Source organism: Misgurnus anguillicaudatus, chromosome 20 (assembly GCF_027580225.2).
Source record: "Misgurnus anguillicaudatus chromosome 20, ASM2758022v2, whole genome shotgun sequence".
NCBI classification, from domain to species: domain Eukaryota; kingdom Metazoa; phylum Chordata; class Actinopteri; order Cypriniformes; family Cobitidae; genus Misgurnus; species Misgurnus anguillicaudatus.
The window spans coordinates 13,334,466-13,353,649 of record NC_073356.2 but is presented as its reverse complement, the minus strand read 5'-3'; the positions used below and the strand labels follow the sequence as shown (position 1 = coordinate 13,353,649).

At 39.0% G+C, this 19,184-nt stretch overlaps 1 protein-coding gene across 1 annotated transcript in view; it reads left to right on the top strand.

Annotated features, from left to right (window-relative positions):
* Positions 1-19,184, top strand: part of npr1a (natriuretic peptide receptor 1a) — a 127,547-nt gene that overhangs the window by 65,117 nt on the left and 43,246 nt on the right. The window contains exon 5 of the mRNA XM_055219623.2: positions 5,424-5,559. Within this exon, the coding sequence (XP_055075598.2) occupies positions 5,424-5,559 (136 nt within the window). The remainder of the gene's footprint in view (positions 1-5,423; positions 5,560-19,184) is intronic.

Sequence of the window (19,184 nt, the reverse complement as noted above, 5' to 3'; positions counted from 1 at the left end):
AACTTTGTATCACATTCCCTTACAATCCTATGAAAGAAACTAAAGCCCTTTTCACACACAAATTCCGTAAAATACACGGCATATGAATCCTGAATTTTTCCGGAATAGTTAGATTTTTTTTTCGTTCACACTGCCAAGTTTATCCGGCATGTGACGGTCCCGGAAAGACACGTGACCTATTGAAAGTCCCGCCCTCTCTTCTATGCAGCGTCTGAAGTTTGCATATTATATATTATTTCTCCCTCCAAGAACCACTCGCGTGCACTTTTGTTTATGATAAGATTATTAAGGAGCGCGTGACGCACCGTTCTAATGCAGGTGAATGATCTCAGCTTCAGAGTGGATATTTGACGAGCTCCCTGATTTCTGCTTTAATACAGTTTTCAGACATTTCTCATCGTGATTGTTTATATGCATTTAAAACCCGTATTTTGAGGAGCTGACCGACTTGTTGGGATGACGAGGGGGTATTTTCGTTTATTATAGCTCAAATGAGCACGTGACGCGATATTCTTTTATGCTGCTGAATGATCTCCGTTTCAACGCAGTAAGTAATGAGCTAACTTACCTGATATCTGCTTTAGTCCAGTTTGCTGACATTTCTCGTTGTGAATGTTGTAAAATCCCTCATTTTAAAGAGTTGAACCAACTTCATGTTGCCATGACACGCGCGTCCTAACACGGCACGTGCGTCATTGTTTATGCGTCTAATTTATCATTTCCTGATTACTGCGTCAATCTAGTTTGCAACATTTCTCGTGATGAATGTTTATATGCATGTTATCTCGTTGTAAGGAGCTGAACCATAACTTGTGTTGTGATGATGACGCGCGCGTCCTCACTTCGACACGCCCATTACGGCATTCTTGCAGCTTCTTGTTCACACAGAGGGTTACCGCGTATCTTACTAGGTCCTCTTTCCGGCAACGATCCCAGAAGATTAACGGAACGAGTTTTTGTTCACACAGACGCTTGTCTGGCAATTTTATGGGTATTTTCTGGGACCAGAGGTCTGTGTGAATGAGGTTTAAGATAGAAACAAATAGGATTTAAGAATGAAAGATTACAGAGGTAGTAAACAGGTTGTTTTTGAAGGTTTGATTGTGTGTATAGGGTGCATTGTAATGTGTTAATGCTTGGTTAAAAAAACATAATTTTTCACATATTTTACCTTAAGGCCGGGGTATACCTTTTTTCCCCGCGGCTACACGCGGATGGCCGCGTTCGACACTATACGCAATACAAATTATTTCTTTTTCAAATTATTAGTCTAACAGGCTGTCAGGGCAGCACTGATTTGGCGACATTTACAGTACATTAACACATTAGGATAGGTGAAGAAAAGTAACTGATCCACCATTGCAAACACAGTTTAGAACAAACAACAAGACAACAAAGAACAGGAATCAAACAAACATGCTCCAGGGCTTTCTGTTCTTGGAAGAAGTAAAAGTTAAAGAAGAAAAACGATAGTGTGTGTGCAAATGCTGTCTATTTCCTTTGTATAATTGTTTATAGTGGAGTGTCCTGTCAAAATATTTTCACACGCATGCGCTGTTGTACGCGGACTGTACGCTCACTGGCCGCGCGGTCTCAAATTTTGGGCTGCACGCGGACGGTCCGCGCGGCCGGCCGCAGACCCTCTTGATGACGAAAATGACGTCATGCGGACGGCGCGCATACGCGGACGTCCCTAGTATACTTTCGGCTTTATTCTGCAATCTGCAGTTGTGTGTCTGGTTATATGAAGCCCCTCCCTCAAAAATACACAATATACTCTGATTGGTTAGCTGGTCCAGTGAGTTGCAATTCAATAAGCACCTTCCGCACTAGTGATGCGCCGGTTGTCTCATAACCAACTGGGCCAGGTTGCACTTTATTTGCAGGGGGGGAAGGGTGTGTCATAAAAAAACAACATGTATGTTGCGTGCAATTCCCTATAGCCTATATTCAATATTTGGGACTATATATTTTCATATTTTATAAGGTTCTTTGATAAGGTTAAAATATGTAGGCCTAAGTAGCAACGTAACTTGCATGATGTCCCCAAACCTTTGGCATCACATGATGAAAGGGACAAGCAGCTCGCACTTCCAGCCACAACAACAAAACAAACGGAGAAATAAAAGTGAAGATGAAAGACGAGGTGCGGGAGAAATTAAGGTCGGGAATTTATGAATAGATAATATATACTTCTTTGTAAATGTTAAAAAAGGGGTATCATTATCCTATCTTGTTATTTATATGACCATGCTGGTTTCTATGGTTCATAAGCATATGTTGTTGCCTGTTTACAGGGCAATGTAATCTAGTGGCTGTTTTTTAAGCCTTTTTAGGCTTTCATTTACATTACAATGCCTAGTATGTCTATTTAATCGGGGCGGGTTGTAAAAAATAGATTCAGTGGTGCAGGGCAGTCTGGGGCCCTGACGTGTGCATTCGCACGTTGTCCGAAAACGTCACGCCCCTTACTATTAAGTTGCATGTGCTCCGGTGTATTGTAAACATTGGTGTGACGATGTTTCAGAATGATATGTTTTTTGTTTGTAGTTGTCTTATACTTTTTGGATACACTGTTTGTGGACATTATTTGATTACAAACTTCGGATCTACAGTGATTGCTACCTACTGTGCAGCACTGTTAGTTTTGTATTTATATAACGAGTGTAGCCAAATATCTGTCGCCAGAACTATGAGCCTATTTCGAAAACAAACCAGGGGCCTCATTTATCAACGGTGCGTAGAAAATGTTCTATATTTTGCTCTACGAATGAAATTTAGTATGTGCTTAAGTCCAAAAAAATCTGTATTTATCAAACGTGCGCATGTGGTTCTTACGCACATCTGTAAGTAATCCTTAATGATAAATCACACGTGTTCTTAAGCACCATGCTCGTGCATGTTCATGGTTATTTGCATTCCAAAACGCCTCCAATTAACCATATATGGTGACAACACCTTCCTTTATAAGTCACGTTGTTGTGCTTTTTCCCCTCACCGCAATAATGGCAAAAGAGCAAAAAATAGGAACACAGAAATAGAGGTACTGGTGAATGAGGTTGAATATAATAATTGATTGATAATAAGAGGTGTGCGTAAGAGGTGTGCGCATATTTACACACATTTCTACGTATAAGTGCAAGTTGGTAAATTTCACACTTTGCGTAAAACTGTTCTTACGCACTGATTGCGCACACATCTGTTCGTAAGCACGGTTGATAAATGAGGCCCCATATGGCTAAACTGAAGTGGCCAAACAAAGCACAGAAACATGTTTATCGTGTTTGTAGCTATAGGAGCATGAGAGTAAACATACATAAAAGCTTTAATTAAAGAATAATTTACACTAATAACTACACAAACATCAACATTCGAAGTTCGCTGGTATGATTGAAAATAAGTTTGCAGCTGTTTGTCAGATAATTATGAATTAGCATTTAGCTAACTGCTTAGCAGAGCCAAATAACATTGTCCTTTGTTTACATACATTACAACATAAAAACCAGCCCAACATGGCCTCACCCTCTTTATTGCGTGTTGCCGGGTGCAGGGTTTGTGTAAGTTTTGGGGTTCGTGCTTAGGGATGTGCATTTATGTCATTTTTTCATTTCGATTAATCCATAGGTCTGAAGAACGAGTACTCGATTAACTGGGGGCGGGCAATTAAAGGGGCGGGGCGTACACATCATGGTGAAAATGAAAATATTTTTGTTAAAACACTCAAATAAAACTTAATTTTGAAGAAACTATGACAGAACAATGAACACATACTAGATTATTAATGAATTAACAGAAACCTCTAACAGGAAAAGCTGCGGGATGAAGTGAAACTAAAGGGTTAATAAACACAAACCGAAGCGTTTTCTATATGACGCATTCTACATAATATTAAGCCTTTAAACAACATAAATGTACAACGTGCATCTATCTGCATAAAATGCAAGACTTCAACTAAGTTTTCAACACCTTTGTGGATGTGCATCTTTAACAGCGCGCTTTAAAACACGTCCAGTCAAAGCACAAGCTTCATAACATTAACCAGCTTCAAGTCTTTTGCTATCATTTTAGCGATTAGCTGTGTCGTGTCGTCCCCTTACTTGTTCTCAGTCAAGATAATGCTCGTATGGCTCTGGTATCTCTTGACATTTGATGTTTAAATATGAGATGATAACCCATTGATCTTTTGACGGCGCTGTACATTTTGCACCTGACTGACTGTATCTCCGAAAATCACGGCATCCTTTTAAACCAAAGTGCCTCAGTGATGTGAGGTGTGGCCGGCTTCACGAGTTCGACGGGTTGCCGCGCATTTTGCGGATCAGCGGGTTGCTTTACGGGATCGGCAGGCTGCCGCGCATTGCGTGGATCGGCGGGTTGCTGTGGTGCAGGTGCGCGGAATTATCTGTTTGTTTTTGAATCACGCATGGTAATGTTACTGATGTCATATGCCGGTCTGCATAGCTTGACACGACGTCAAACACGCATCTCCAGACCCAGTCTTTACTACCACATGCGCTTGTAAAGCTAACCAGACATCCAAATGCCGCCATATCCACAATAAATAAATAAATAAACCCACATGATCATCGTTTCGTGATCGATCATCGATGCCACGTTCGAGTACTCGAGCAATCGAGTACTCGTGCCCATCCCTATTCGTGATGTAACACACCCAGGAAGAAGCTCACATGTAGTCTGTCTAGCCGTTAGTTCATAAGCAATTTTTGTTAATCTCCCTTTGCATTGAACTTTGAGCATTGTAACTTTGCAGATGTGGTTTTTGCTGAAACAGCTACATTACACACCAAATGAAATTAATAAAGTGAAATCCTAATCAAGGACCCCTTTAAACAAATTAATGTTTATAGTGTAGCTATGAATTTGATCTTGGAAAAAATCGATTGTTTAAGGTTAATAAAATCTCTGACATTTGATTACATTTTTTTTGTTTACCAAACTACTAGTACAGTAAATCCTAAATTTAAGTACTTGTAATAGTACAGACACCTTGTCTCCTTTTTATGAGATTGCAACAGCACTGGGGTCATGCATTCAAAAGCGCAACTGATAACACAAATTCTCTGTTTGTACATTTTTCATTTAATTTAATGTTGGGAAAAACATGTTGGAACAGTAAAAGTGGAGTAGAGTGTTTTGTAACACATTTGATGGAGAACAGCAGGAATGTGTGATGTAAAATACCGCGAGGTGATTTTAGGGGGAACGTGGAATGCTGCCATTTTTCTGGCACACAAACTCCTGGGGTCATTGAATTACTTCACTTCTTCAACACTTCTGCAATGATGTCAGTGTCTTTCTATAAATACTGTGAACATGTTTTCTAGAAAGCTTGCAGATCTAATTTAAGATCCAATTACTTTGTGGTTTACGTTTTAATGCTAATAATGATTTTACGTTTCCAGATGAATCTGATTTCTGGAGCATTCCATGATGGCGTCATGTTGTACTCTAATGCCCTAAACGAGACCCTGGATCAGTCGGGCACACGGCCCCCGGGGGATATGGTCACTAAGAAGATGTGGAATCGCACTTACCACGGTCAGTCCTGCTTAAAGCAACCACATATAGCGTTCACATACTTACTGTCCTGTATATAACACATTTGTCTTAAATTTTTTGCTGTGATTATGTGGTGTCCTGCAACCTTGTACCATCCTAGATGTATATGAAAATCACATGCTAAATCTTTTAAAAGCACATACATTCAAAACTACGGAGCCCACGCGAAACCTTCATGTGCAGATTTTTTTAATGTTTAGTTTCGCGTGCGCACGTAAAACTATAGCGTGCATGCATGAAACTTTCGCGTGCCCACATGAAACTTTCCCTATAACATGCGTGCGCGATAGTTTCACGTGCACATGCGAAACTAAACTTTATTTAATTTTTGCTCCATGTCCCCTTAGGGGCTCCGTACAAAACTAATTGAGTTGGTTTAAAAGCTTTTTAAAGCTAAAAGATGTATGTGTAAAAGAAAACTTTTCAACTGAAATTGAAACCAAAATTTAACACATGCTAGTGCTAAAATCAAATGTGGCAAAATATCAATAACTTCTCATTGGTTTTTGGTGTCTCTTGACTAGATTTGCACAAGAAACGTAAATGGAGCCTTTATATATAATGAAATTAGTATTCAAATTTGTTCTGGTCTTTTAAGCAGCATTTGTTTATGTGTTATATAGCAGTAGTCCAGAGTCTTATGTCTGATGTGAAAGTGGCAAAGCATTGCTTGCCACTTGAGTCTATTCTCAATACAATCACTTCAATCAGTGTGGGGATTATACCATCCACTTCTAATGTAGCTAAAGTATGAGAAGATCTCTATCTATAGATACCAGCATCTAATTCAACCTGTGGCTCCAAAATGAGATTTCTGGGCAAAAGTAAATTGGTTTAAAAAGAAAACATGGGGCTAATACGGAAACAGAAATGCTCGCCTGTCATCTCTCCAATTACTGCTTGTTTCATCATCTTTCATCGTCTATTTTTCTCTGTTGGTCTTCCTGTTCTTCTTAAGCTGTGTTTAGTTTGCTCCGTTTAATAATCCTTTTAAGTGACTGGCCAGCACTAGCAGAACACACACGGGCAATTGGCAATTTTACCAGTCTGTACAAAACGTCTAACACCCACAATCAAGTCATACTTCACTCACAAAGAAGCAGATTTTAATGATCAGAGAGAGGCCATTTAGAATCTGAAGCAGGTTTTAGCAGTAAGCTGTGGCTGGACCCTATATAGACTGAAATTGTACTGGGAATTGAAACCCTACATAATTTGTTAGCTTGTACAACGCATCATAGTAACAGGACACACAGGAAAATTGATCGTGAACATGCATACATCACAGAATGTGAATTGTGTGTGTTGATATGTATAAAAAATATATCAAACAAAAGAAAGAATAAAAAATAAATCTTAAGAAACAATTTTAAGAAATAGTTCACCCAAATATGAAAATTGTCCACTAATATTGTATATGAAGACTTAGCTCAACACAAACCGTTTTTTTATATAAAAAATATCCATCACTTTATATGCATCTTTTGGCCAGATATAATCTGGGCAAATAAGCGTGAAAGAGCATTTTGAATAAAACAAAGGGACTTTTAATAAAGGGACTGGAAATTTCTACAGGTGATTTACCGACACAATGCCCGTTTAAGGCGGGGTGAAAATTTTTTGAGAAACGCTTTGGAGTCGGGTCGGTTACCAAAACACACTTGTAGCCAATTAGCAGTAAGGTGCATGTCTACTAATCAAAGGTCTACTAATCTACTAATTGTTGCCTGGGTTGCGTATGTGTGGGGCGGATCTTTCAAATGAAAGTCCAGATTCTATTGGGGTAGGTGCGTGTTTGTTTAGGTGATTTCAAATGTCAACATTGGTTTTCAGAGATCGTGCACCCCGCCTTAACGTAACACAAAAAAAAACGAATTTCAAAAATTACCAAGAGCAGCGCAAATTAGCATAGGGTTTAAGACATGCTTTTTATGCGTTAAATAATGGCGCAAATACCACAAAATGCAAACTAATTAAATCGTGTTGTGTAATTTATTTTAAGGTGCCGTGATCCCATTTTCCAAACTTTAGTTAGTGTGTAATGTTGCTGTTAGAGCATAAATAACGCCTGCAAAATTATAAAGCTTAAAGTTTAATGCCAAGCGATATATTTTCTTTAACAGAATTTGCATTTCATAGAGAACGGACGGTTTGGACTACAGCCCTCTACTTCCCAGGTATATGACGACTAGGGCTGGGTACCGAACGTCGATACTTTTATGGTATCGAGCGGAAAACTGATTCGAAAAATTATTTATCTTTCAGTGCCAAATTTCGTTTCCAAAATCCAAGCGGCTGTGTCTGTGTGAGCCTGTACTTGCATGTAAGGACCTAAAGTGCCGGTGATTGGCTGTCCACCACCACATGACAGGGAGGATTTCTGAAGATACTCGCAGTCACCCAACACAAGTGTAGAAAGGATGCAATATGAGAAATATACAGAAAGTCTTTGTGACAGTCTACACAATTGAGTGTCAATTTAAAGCACGCGCACAGCCTGTGTCTCTCAATGCTTGTTACTCGCACCCGGTTCCGCAGCATTGCAAGACTTCGCGCGCATGTCTACCACAACAGTCTCAGACAAGGTGTTTAAACTTGACCCACTCGTGCAGCTTGTGTCTCTCAATGCTTTTTAAATACTTGCGCCTGTCTCTTCGCATCTCAAGACTTTATGTCCTCGTCTCCCAAAATGGATGATGCTTTTAAACCAATTTTTTTTTACAGTCTATAGAGACAGAGCGCAGCGCGTCACAACCTGAAAACCACGCCCACCGGGGGGGAAAGCAATCCAACAGTCTCCATTGATTTTGTATTGCAAAAGGCCGCCTCCTTGTCATTTCTGGCTTATAACAAAAAACTGAATAATGCCTAAAAGCTGCTTTGGGACAACATGCACAGCCAACAAGCCAAAGAACCCAGAAACAAGTCTCCACAAGCTGTCGAGCCGTAAAACCCAGTCCTCAAGGAGAACAAAGTGGATCGCCGATTACGTTTCCCCCTATTGGACGCAGTTTTACTAATAGGAGTACCATGAAAAGTTGCCTGTTTCCATTTCTGTGTCTGGGCGCTCGTTTTTTGAAGTCGACAGCTTGTAAAAATTTATTTATTTATTTTGTTAGATGTACACTTTGTCACACAGCAGCTTTTAGGTATTATTCTGTTTTTAAGTTTAATCTGTAAATAAGTTTTTATAAGCTGTCGACCCCAAAAAACGAGCGTTTAAAGACACAAAAATGGACACAGGCAACCCCCCACAGGACTTCCACTAGTAGAACTGCGTCCACCAGGGGGAAACGTAGTCGGCGATCCACTTTATTCTCCTTAAAGACAGGGTTTTACGGCTCGACAGCTTATAAAAACTTATTTCTAGGTTCTTTGGCTTGTTAGCTGTACATATTGTCACACAGCAGCTTTTAGGCATTATTCAGTTTTTTGTTATAAGCCAGAAATGACAAGGAGGCGGCTCCTCGCAACACAAACTCAATGGAGACGGCTGGACCGATTTCCCCCCCGGTGGGCGTGGTTTTCAAATTTGCATAACGGCGCTCTGTCTCTATGGTTTAAACTTGACGCACACGCGCACCCCAACACTACTTGCAAGTCTGGCTCGTCATTTAAAATAAACTAAAGTTCCATTTAACTGGTTTGCTAATTTCACTTGAATGAAATGACAACGCTTTTTCTACTCATTTTAAAAATCCCAAATATATTTATTATTTTGATAATTATGAAGTTGAGTATTGTTTACAAAAACAAACATGCATACAAATCTTCCCAGTAAAACTCAGTCAATCATTTAAAGGGGACATTCCACAAGACGTTTTTTTAAGATATTAAATAAATCTTTGATGTCCCCAGAGTACATTATGTGAAGTTTTAGCTCAAAATACGCTATAGGTAATTTATTGTGGCATGTTAAAATAGGCAATTTATGGGACTGAGCAAAAATGCACCTTTTTGGGTGTATCCCTTTAAATCAAAATGAGCTGCTCAGGTGGGCGGAGTCTCAAGCGCTCGCGCTGTAGACATGACAGAGCATCGAGGGAGATTCTCTCACGAAGGAAGTTAGTGAGCGATGTTAAGCATTATATATTTGAACAAGTTTAAAAAGTCAATTATCTGTTTTATGCATACTAAATACATGTTTACCAGCAGATGGGGAACATTGTGGAATAAAAATAAAGACTTTTAGGTCTCATAGTGTTTTAAACAGGCACAATGATTTTCAGCATGTTACAATAAAATACACTTCCACAAACACTCAGAAGTTTACTTTTTGACCAAACCACATGCACATTTAAATGATCTGTAATAAGACAACACGTTTAATGCTTAAACTTTAGAGAAACAGATCAAATGATATGTTTAAGTTTATTGTGTACACATATTGAACACATTCGCGTTTCTGTCAGTCTCTCGCTCTATCTTGTAACTCCTCGTATTCATTTGAAACTTCAGAGAAACATTAAACAACATATTTATGCTTATTGTGTATGATAGTGAATACGCATTGTTCTCTTACTCTGTCTCGTGCAGTGCATTAATCCTTGTGTTCACTCATATAAACTTCAGAGAAACATATTAAACATACTTCAAATCAAATCAATGATTTGATTTGATTTGAACATACTTGATGAATGTGAACCGTCGCGTTGCTCTCTCTCTCTCTCTCTCTCTCTCTCTCTCTCTCTCTCTCTCTCTCTCTCTCTCTCTCTCTCGTTTGTTCGCTCACTCTCTCTCACTCACTCGTTCTCTCTCTTGCACTAAGGTAACGATAATCCTTTAGAACGTTAATTCAACGTAGAAAGATTATTAAAACTACAAGTTATAAGATTGTAGGCTACTGTTATGTTTGAGGGAATACAATCGCGTCGTGCTGTCATTCATTCTTTCTCTCTGTCTCTCGCACTCGTGATGCCGCGTCATGGTTGGATAGCGCAGATGAAGGGGCAGTATCATTATAATAAGATCCCCTTACTACGTCATGGGGGGAGCGAAATCCGAATGACCTATATATTCACATGCTTGCAGAGAGAGCCTTACCAAAACAAAGTTACAGGGTTGCTATTTTTCATGTTCTCTGGGTTGGTAGAAGCACTGGGGACCCGATTATAGCACTTAAACATGGAAAAAGTCTGATTTTCATGGAGTATTTAAATATTTTTACTTTCTGTCAAAGTTGCAGCTATAATGAACCCACTTACGGTATTTAAATACTGTTAGTCCAAGCTAAAGACCATTTTACATTTCATGAAGTAAAGCAGTTTTTATTATATTCTTAATTTCTTTATTTTTGTTTCCTTATTTTCATAAAAACAGATAAGATAAGGTATCGAAATTGGCACTGGAAGATTTTAAACAATACCCAGCCCTAATGACGACAATATCTGGAATTTTTGACTAACCTCCGGCTACAGGAATACACTAAAAAAGGCCATGACTTTGTTGCGCTTCCACTGAGATGTAGAGTTGCGTTAGTAGATTATTTTTGTCGCCATGCCATCGAGAAGCTGTTATTTTCACCCCAGAGTCAAATCCCCTTTGTTTGGCCTTTGCTGAGGACAGCTTCCTAAATCTGGCATGAACTTTTTCGGACAACGTGCACTAAGCTGCTGTCGTTGAATCAAAACATACTGGATCAGCTACACAATCAAAACTCGTTACATATTTCTGAAGGAGGAAGAAGAAGGAAGACATCAGCCTGTTTTTAGGACGGTGAAAACAGCGGTATAGAGACACGTAAATTATAAAATCTTTATTTTTATTTGTTTATTTGTACAACCAACCCATCCTCACCCCATGTCGTCAATATTTGACGACACTTGACCATTCGTCAATATGTGACGGGGAGGGTATACCTTTTTTTTACCATTTTCGCGTCGGTTTAGGGTTAGATTTACATAATGACATCCCTACCCAAACCTAACTCTAACCCCAACGCCAGGTGACAACTGTTTCTAACCCCAACGCCAGGTGACAACTGTTTAATTTCGCGTACACTGTTTAATTTCGCGTACACTGTTTAATTTTGCGTAATCTAACCCTAAACCGACGCGAAAATGGCAAGAAAACAGGAAAGAGAATGCAACGGACGCAACAGTATTGAAGTCCCCAGCTCGTCAAAAAATGACGCGAAAGGTACACCCTCCGCGCCACACCTTGACGAATGGTCAAGTGTCGCCAAACACTGACGACATGGGGTGAGGATGTGTTGGTACAACAGTGTTGTGCCAGAGTTAGCTATAAAGCTAATTTGCATCTGCAGTCCCTGGGCAGGTTGTTGTTACGGAATACCAATATTAAATGACAAACAATACAATACATATAACACATACAATATCACATCATACTACATTAAAATACAAATCCAAGTCGATGATCACATATCTGATTTTCCTTAAAGATGCAATTTGTATTATCTGCGCCGCTAGATGGCGCCAGATCAAATCAGTAACAATGACGTTGTTTAATGGCGCTCTGAAGCAGCGTGGAATTATGGGATTTGTAGTCTTTAACTCAACCGCTGATGGCCATCAATCAGACGCGAACGAGAAATCACGTTGACGGATAAGGTAATCAAGTCTTATAAATGTTGCGTTTGATGACATCGTTTATTTCATTATGTAAGTTTATATGTGATGTTCAAAACGAAATTGTTAGTTATAGATGTTACAGTATTAGTCCAAATTCGATGGTTAACACAGCTCAGAATTAAGTTTTCAACTTACAATCTACAATGATTTTTCACATAACAGTTAATGTATTGACAATACAAATCTTATTGTGAAGTGTCTTAAAATGACCATTTATATTGCTGTACAATACCTCTTGATATGCATATCGTCCGCGGGAAGACGCCCGGATTACAGTCTACACACTAATGTTGTGATCAATATAATAGGATACGTTTTTTTGAAGGGTTACGAATCAAAACAACTCACCCATCGCGTAAAACACAAGCAGGATCAGAATCTCTGTCTAGTTAAATGTTCTAAATGAAGCTCTCTCTATCCAGATAATGCAACACCAAATTGATCCTCATTCTTTCTCTTGTTTTGTTCCAAACTCTTCTTGGGTCGTTTGGTTGGCCCGTACGCTTACGGGAGCTGTCTTTGCTGACACAACCAGCGGCAGACGGTAAAGAGTAATCCATAAGTCCATCGACAGGCGCTATCGCATAGTTCTGCATTTGTCCACGACACTGGCTGCGTCCGAAAACTCAAGGCAGTGACTTGTTGCCTCGCTGCCTCATGAGGAAATGCATGAAGGCAGCTCAGAGAAAGGCTTTCGGACGCACTTCAAAGGCAGCGTGTTTGAAATATAAACAGAGAGCGCCTTTGTGATAACTAATCACATATTTGAAAACTACAATACTAATTTTGCTAGTACCGATCCAATACTACAATAACACAATGCGCATGCGTTAAACGTTTGTCTACATGTACGACATAAACTAGGTTTTGCAAGGCTGTGCGTTCGACCGTGCATGCATGTTTGCACACAAATGAAAAAATGACTATACTTCAGGCTTAAGTCACATCTGCCAAATTCATAAAAATCATCCAAAATGTCTTTGTTCAGTCGAGAAGAAATTATGTTTTTTGAGGAAAACATTACAGGATTTTTTTACATTTTAATGGACTTTAAAGCAACACTAAAGAGTTTTTGCTCTTTCTCCCCCTACAGGTTAGAAGCGTAATTGTCCATTATCACTGTCGTAAATACTGCAGAATAGCTGGCTCTGATTGGATTGTAGGTCTGCCGTAAAGCAAGTTTTTGTAGTTTTCACTCGAACTACAGGACTGCGACCCAACGGTTGGAATCTTCTTTAGTGCGGTTTTGGCCGATAGAGGGCTGCAAAGCAAATGTGAAAGTGCCGTTCACCCTGTTTCGAGTGAACGAACGACTGAAACTTTTTTGGAAACGTTATTTTAAGATTAAAAAAACTCTGGAACCCAACACATAACTAAACACTTAACCTTTTTTTAACTGAGTTTCAAAGGACTCTAAACGATCCCAAACGAGGCATAAGGGTCTTATCTAGCGAAACGATTGTCATTTTTGACAAGAAAAATAAAAATATGCACTTTTAAACCACAACTTCTCTTCTATCTCCGGTCCTGTGATGCACCAGCACGACCTCACGTAATTGCATAGTGACGTAGAAAGGTCACGTGTTACATATATGAAACGCATATTTCGGACCATTTAAACAATAGACTGACACAAAGACATTCATTAATATCATTCAACATACAACAACTTCAGAACAGTCCTCTTTCTCCACACTTGTAAACACTGGGGCGTAGTTTCGCATTCGTCCGTGACCTCTTGACGTGATGACGTATTGCATGAGGTCGCGCTGGCGCATCACAGGACCGGAGATAGACGAGAAGATGTGGTTTAAAAGTGCATATTTAAAATTTTTCTTGTCAAAAATGACAATCGTTTCACTAGATAAGACCCTTATGCCTCGTTTGAGATTGTTTAGAGTCCTTTGAAACTCTGTTGAAAAAAATTGATAAATGTTGAGTTAAGTGTTAAGTGTTGGGGTCCATTAAAATGAGAAAAATCCTGGAATGTTTTCCTCAAAAAATATAAATCTTCTCGACTGAAGGAGGGACATCAACATTTTGGATGACATGGTGGTGAGTAAATTATCTGTTTTTTTTGTTTTTTTTTAAATTGACTAATCCTTTAATATAGAATTACCTAATTCTTTTGTAGTTTTAAAATCCTACTTTTCTGTTACAGCCAATTTAAAACTTTTCTAATAGCTGCATCTGTGTTCCCTCCCCCTTCAGCCCTTATGTCTCCTGATGCCCCTCACCTCACTGCTGTCCCTTCACTTACAGCCATTATCTTCTCTCTCTCTCTCAGTATCTCTCCCTGCGGTGCATAAATCCAATCTGACAATATTTACCACAGACAAAGTCAATAGCCTGGTCTTCTCCCCCTACTGCATATCCATTCATAGAGGAGATCACAGGGACAACTAAAACCAATAACCTATCTGAGGCACAGCTGAACACAAAATGAGTGTGTTCAGTCACTCTCTGGGATTATTAAGGCTTGTATTTAATGTTGGCATTGAGAGGTGATCTGTAACACACTGTAACGCACTTCAATTTGCATCGCCCATTCGCTCTCATCCAATGCATGCTATCCTCTCCCACATTTCCTCATTTCTGTCTTTCATCATCTGAGGTGTATTGATGCAGGTGCGTGTGGGCAGGACAGGGCATCTGTTCATAAAAACAGACAGGGGCATCTGTTTTATCCCAGTAACATCTGCATCCTCCGTTGAGAAGCTGTCATCTCCAGACTCGTCTCTTTCACCCTGTTCAGTCAACCCCATTTCCTCCCCCTCTTGTTCACACCTTCCCCAAACATTGCTTTTCCTGACCCCTGCATTCTTTCTCTTCTGATGGTCTGGTCTGTCAAAGATGGTCTGTCACTGGGACAGTAATAAGGTGTAAAATTTACCATTTATGTACAGATATGAATACATTTTGTACCATAATGTAACTTTGAGGTACTAATATGCATTCTTTGGTACTGGTAATACACCATTTTGACAATTTTTCTGACAGTGTATTATCTCTAAAATGAGGATAATTTTGAAAACATTGTGATGAGCATTTTGCAATCAAGTCTGACTTGATTATGAGCTTCAATAACATGATGGTACTTCATCAGGCATTGATTTGATGATTTGAAAATTACAGAATTTAGGGGTCGTGGTCATGATTAATTTTTATACAATGTTATGTTTACTAATAATTAATCACATTAAATAAACATGTTTGGAGTGACTACATTGTGAAATGCTTGAAATGGGTGCCTGACCAAAAAAAGATTTTGAGCAAAAAATATTTTAAGTCAGCATACCAAAGAACCAGAAACATACTGTCTGATGAAGACCCTGCTTGCTTGAAATGTAACCTATATGAAAGTTTATTGTTAATTTTTTTTATTTTTGGTCCTTTGGTATGCTGAATTAATTTCACGATGACAACAGGCTCGCTGTACATGACCCTATTTTAACTCATTGTTGGGTCAAAGTATTTTCTGTGTTAACCCAACCTTTGGGTCTGTTGTTCATGGACTCTAATTTTGTTTTCATGAGTTCAGATTTAATGGACAGGACATTTACATTTATGTGCATCTGTAAACATCACTTATCCTTCCTATTCATGAATATCAGCTGACGTCACTCACATCTCAAACTTGTCTTCCGCCATTTTGAGTACCTGAAGTGGTCACAAAAGAACTAGAAGCTATGCCTTCAATATGTTGTGAGCATCAAAATCGCTATTTGTACAACACTTAGAAGGCTCGACACAACATGATACTTTGCTCAAAGTATCACCTGTGTCTCTACACGTGAACTCGAGCATTGAGAACATTGTTTGTGTACACAGAGTTTACTAAAAAGAAGGTTTTGAACAACTGACTTTGTCTGTTTTGGTGTCCACTCGCCGCCATCTTGCCAGTCAAGAGGTATCGATCTCCGAATGCGTCGTAAGGAGGGAGGAGAGTAAAGATGGATAGCTCCTAAAGCATAGTTTCATATAATGCATGAATAATTTGTTGTTTTGTCGCAAGTGAAAAACAATATTGACCTTCTAGTTGAAAAAGGAGCCTCATATGAGATACATTCATTCGCATTCGGAGATCTATTCTTTATGTCTGGCAAGCGGACACCTAAAAAATCAGTTTTTCCAAACCTTTCTTTTTAGTAAAATCTGTGTACACAAACAATGTTCTCAATGCTCAGTGCGTTCATGATACTTCGAGCAAAGTTTCATGTTGTGTCGTGCCTTCTTAGTGTTGTAAAAATAGTGATAGTTCTGTAGCAGCAGACAGCGGCTGGAAGAACGCATCAGGGATCAAGTAGGGATCACACCCTAACGATGATATTTTTTGACAGTCAAGGTGCGAAATCTTGTCTTTCGTAGCCGTTTACTGTATCCGTACAAATCAAGACAGTAAAAGATAAGAAATCCGAAAATTGTAGCAAGCTAGCTAATGCTTGTTAGTAGCCTAATGGTACTCGGTAGGGACTCAAAATAGCGGAAAAAGAGCAGATGACGTAAAAGGTCACATGACTGATATTCATGAATTGCTTGAAACATTTTTTATATGAAGCACAAAATAAGATATAAAGCAGAATACAATAGCCTACAGATAAAGTGGATGGTGGAGGCTTATATTTTCAATATTAAGCTTAAAGGGACACTCCACTTTTTTGAAAATATGCTCATTTTCCAGCTCCCCTAGAGTTAAACATTTGATTTTTACCATTTTAAAATCCATTCAGCTGATCTACGAGTCTGGCGGTACAACTTATAGCATAGCTTAGCACAATCCATTGAATCTGATTGGACCATTAGCATCGCACTCAAAAATAACCAGAGTTATATTAATAATCAAGGTCTTTGCTGCTGTAACATGGCTGCAGCAGGCATAGTGATATTACGCACAGCCCGAAAATAGTCTCATTGGTTACTTTCAATAGCAGAAGACTATTTTCAGGCACTGCGTAATATCATTGCGCCTGCTGCAGCCATGTTACAGCAGCAAAGTCATTGATTATTACGCCAGAATAAGTGTATAGTTCCTAGCCATTCGGCCTAGAAAATTGCAACTTTTTCTGTCGGTCTTATTACACAATGTAACTACAGAAAAGTCGAGTTTTAAATAGGAAAAATATTGAAACTCTTTGGTTATTTTTTAGCGCTATGCTAATGGTCTAATCAAATTCAATGAATTATGCTAAGCTATGCTAAAAATGGTACCGCCAGACCCGGAGATCAGCTGAATTTTTAGCTCTAGGGGATAAGAAGCAATAAGATATACAATAAGAAGCAATCACACTTAACCTTTAACGAGTGATGAGACTCAGTGGTCAATAATATACAGTACATTAGCAGTACACTTAACCCCAGGTGACCCTCAGGTGATTGACCTTGTAGTAAAAATACACATACAGTATGCTATGGTTAAGAAAACCATCTGATTTATAACTTTAATGTTTGGTTATATTTAATGGCCACAACACATGCTACTCTGACATTTTTATTTCTTCGAGCCTCAGTTATTTGCAAAAGTAGTTAATAGCTAGCAGCTCGGGGCATTTAATAAATGCTCGGGTACGCACCCCACACTTATCTAATGCTGTCATTAATGGCAGTGCGGTCAAGCTCCCAAAGAGAGGAATGATAACACTGAAGCAGCATTCACTTCCATTACTTAAAGTGCTTTCAGTCTCTCTCTCTCTCTCTCTCTCTCTCTCTCTCTCTTCCTCTCTCTCTCTTTGTCCCCCTCCCTCAGGCCCTGCCGCACTGACCCTTATGTTATTAGCTAAGAGATCCAGGTTATAAATCCGCTGTGACACTTATGACTTCAGCTCAGGTCAGCAGGCACAAGGTCGCTTATGGGATTCTTTTGAAGACCCGCCGCCCTCGGATCAGCATTTGTATCCGTACGAGAACATGTGGTCTGAATCTTCTCTGTAATGGACAAAATCCAACAAAGAGAGAATTCTGTTTCTGTGACTCAGTATTAGTAGTGCAAACATCATGGGTTTGATAGACAATGATAAATGCATAGCTTATATCCACTGTAAAGTCTCTTTGAATAAAAGTGGCTGTCAAATGAATACATGTAACTGTAGCAGATTACTGAAGAAAGAAGAGGTTGAAATCGGACATTTTGCAAGCATTTAAGTACAGCTTAAACAGTATTCAAGTGTTTGTAATTGATTTTTTTTTGTTCTTGATATAGGTTCAATATTGACTGAAGCTGTTGTGAATCACTGTGAATATTTTTCTATGCATTCAGTTCCTTTCAAAGGTAGCAACACTAAATAACAGGCCTGGGTGTATTTATTACATTTGCAGTTTGTGAAGATGTCTCTCAGCAGCCCTCTTTATCCCTTTCACTTAACGAATAACAGATGCAATTTCTCAAACTTCAAACACAGACCTTAAAATCCGCCCTCATTCATTTGCAAAAAATATCTCGTTACAATTTATCTTACATGTGTAACATGCAGTCCTCAACTGTGGACTTAAAATGCTGTTTACTGTATGTAGGAAGTTTACTAGGTTTTGGAACGTTCATACACTGAAAGCAAGGACGTTCTGAAATGTTTATGGTGTGCTAATCAAAACATAATTGCAATGAGCTATAAAAGTTTGTTGATATGCATGCTCTGTCGTGCGTGACCGCTGCCGTGTGGTAATATGATCTAAATATTGTGCCGCGTCTGGTGCCGGTTACATTATGTCAGCTTTTTAAAATGCTGCTATAGACTTCCAGCATATTTACTTGTACTGTATGCCATTACCTGGACAAAGCACCATTGCTTAAAGTGGCATTTAAACAGGGGTGCAACTCCTGTTTTCTTAATTCAACCATTGTTGAAAACGTTTGGGATAATGTAAGTACACACATGAACAAAATATAGAACATGTTGCTAATGATTTTTTGATATTTGAACACTTTCCCGTGCCAGCGTTTTAAAAAAAAAAGTTGCCAGTGCCAGCATTTTTCATGATTTTCACAAAAGTTTAATGCCTTCCAGAAAATGTTCTTCT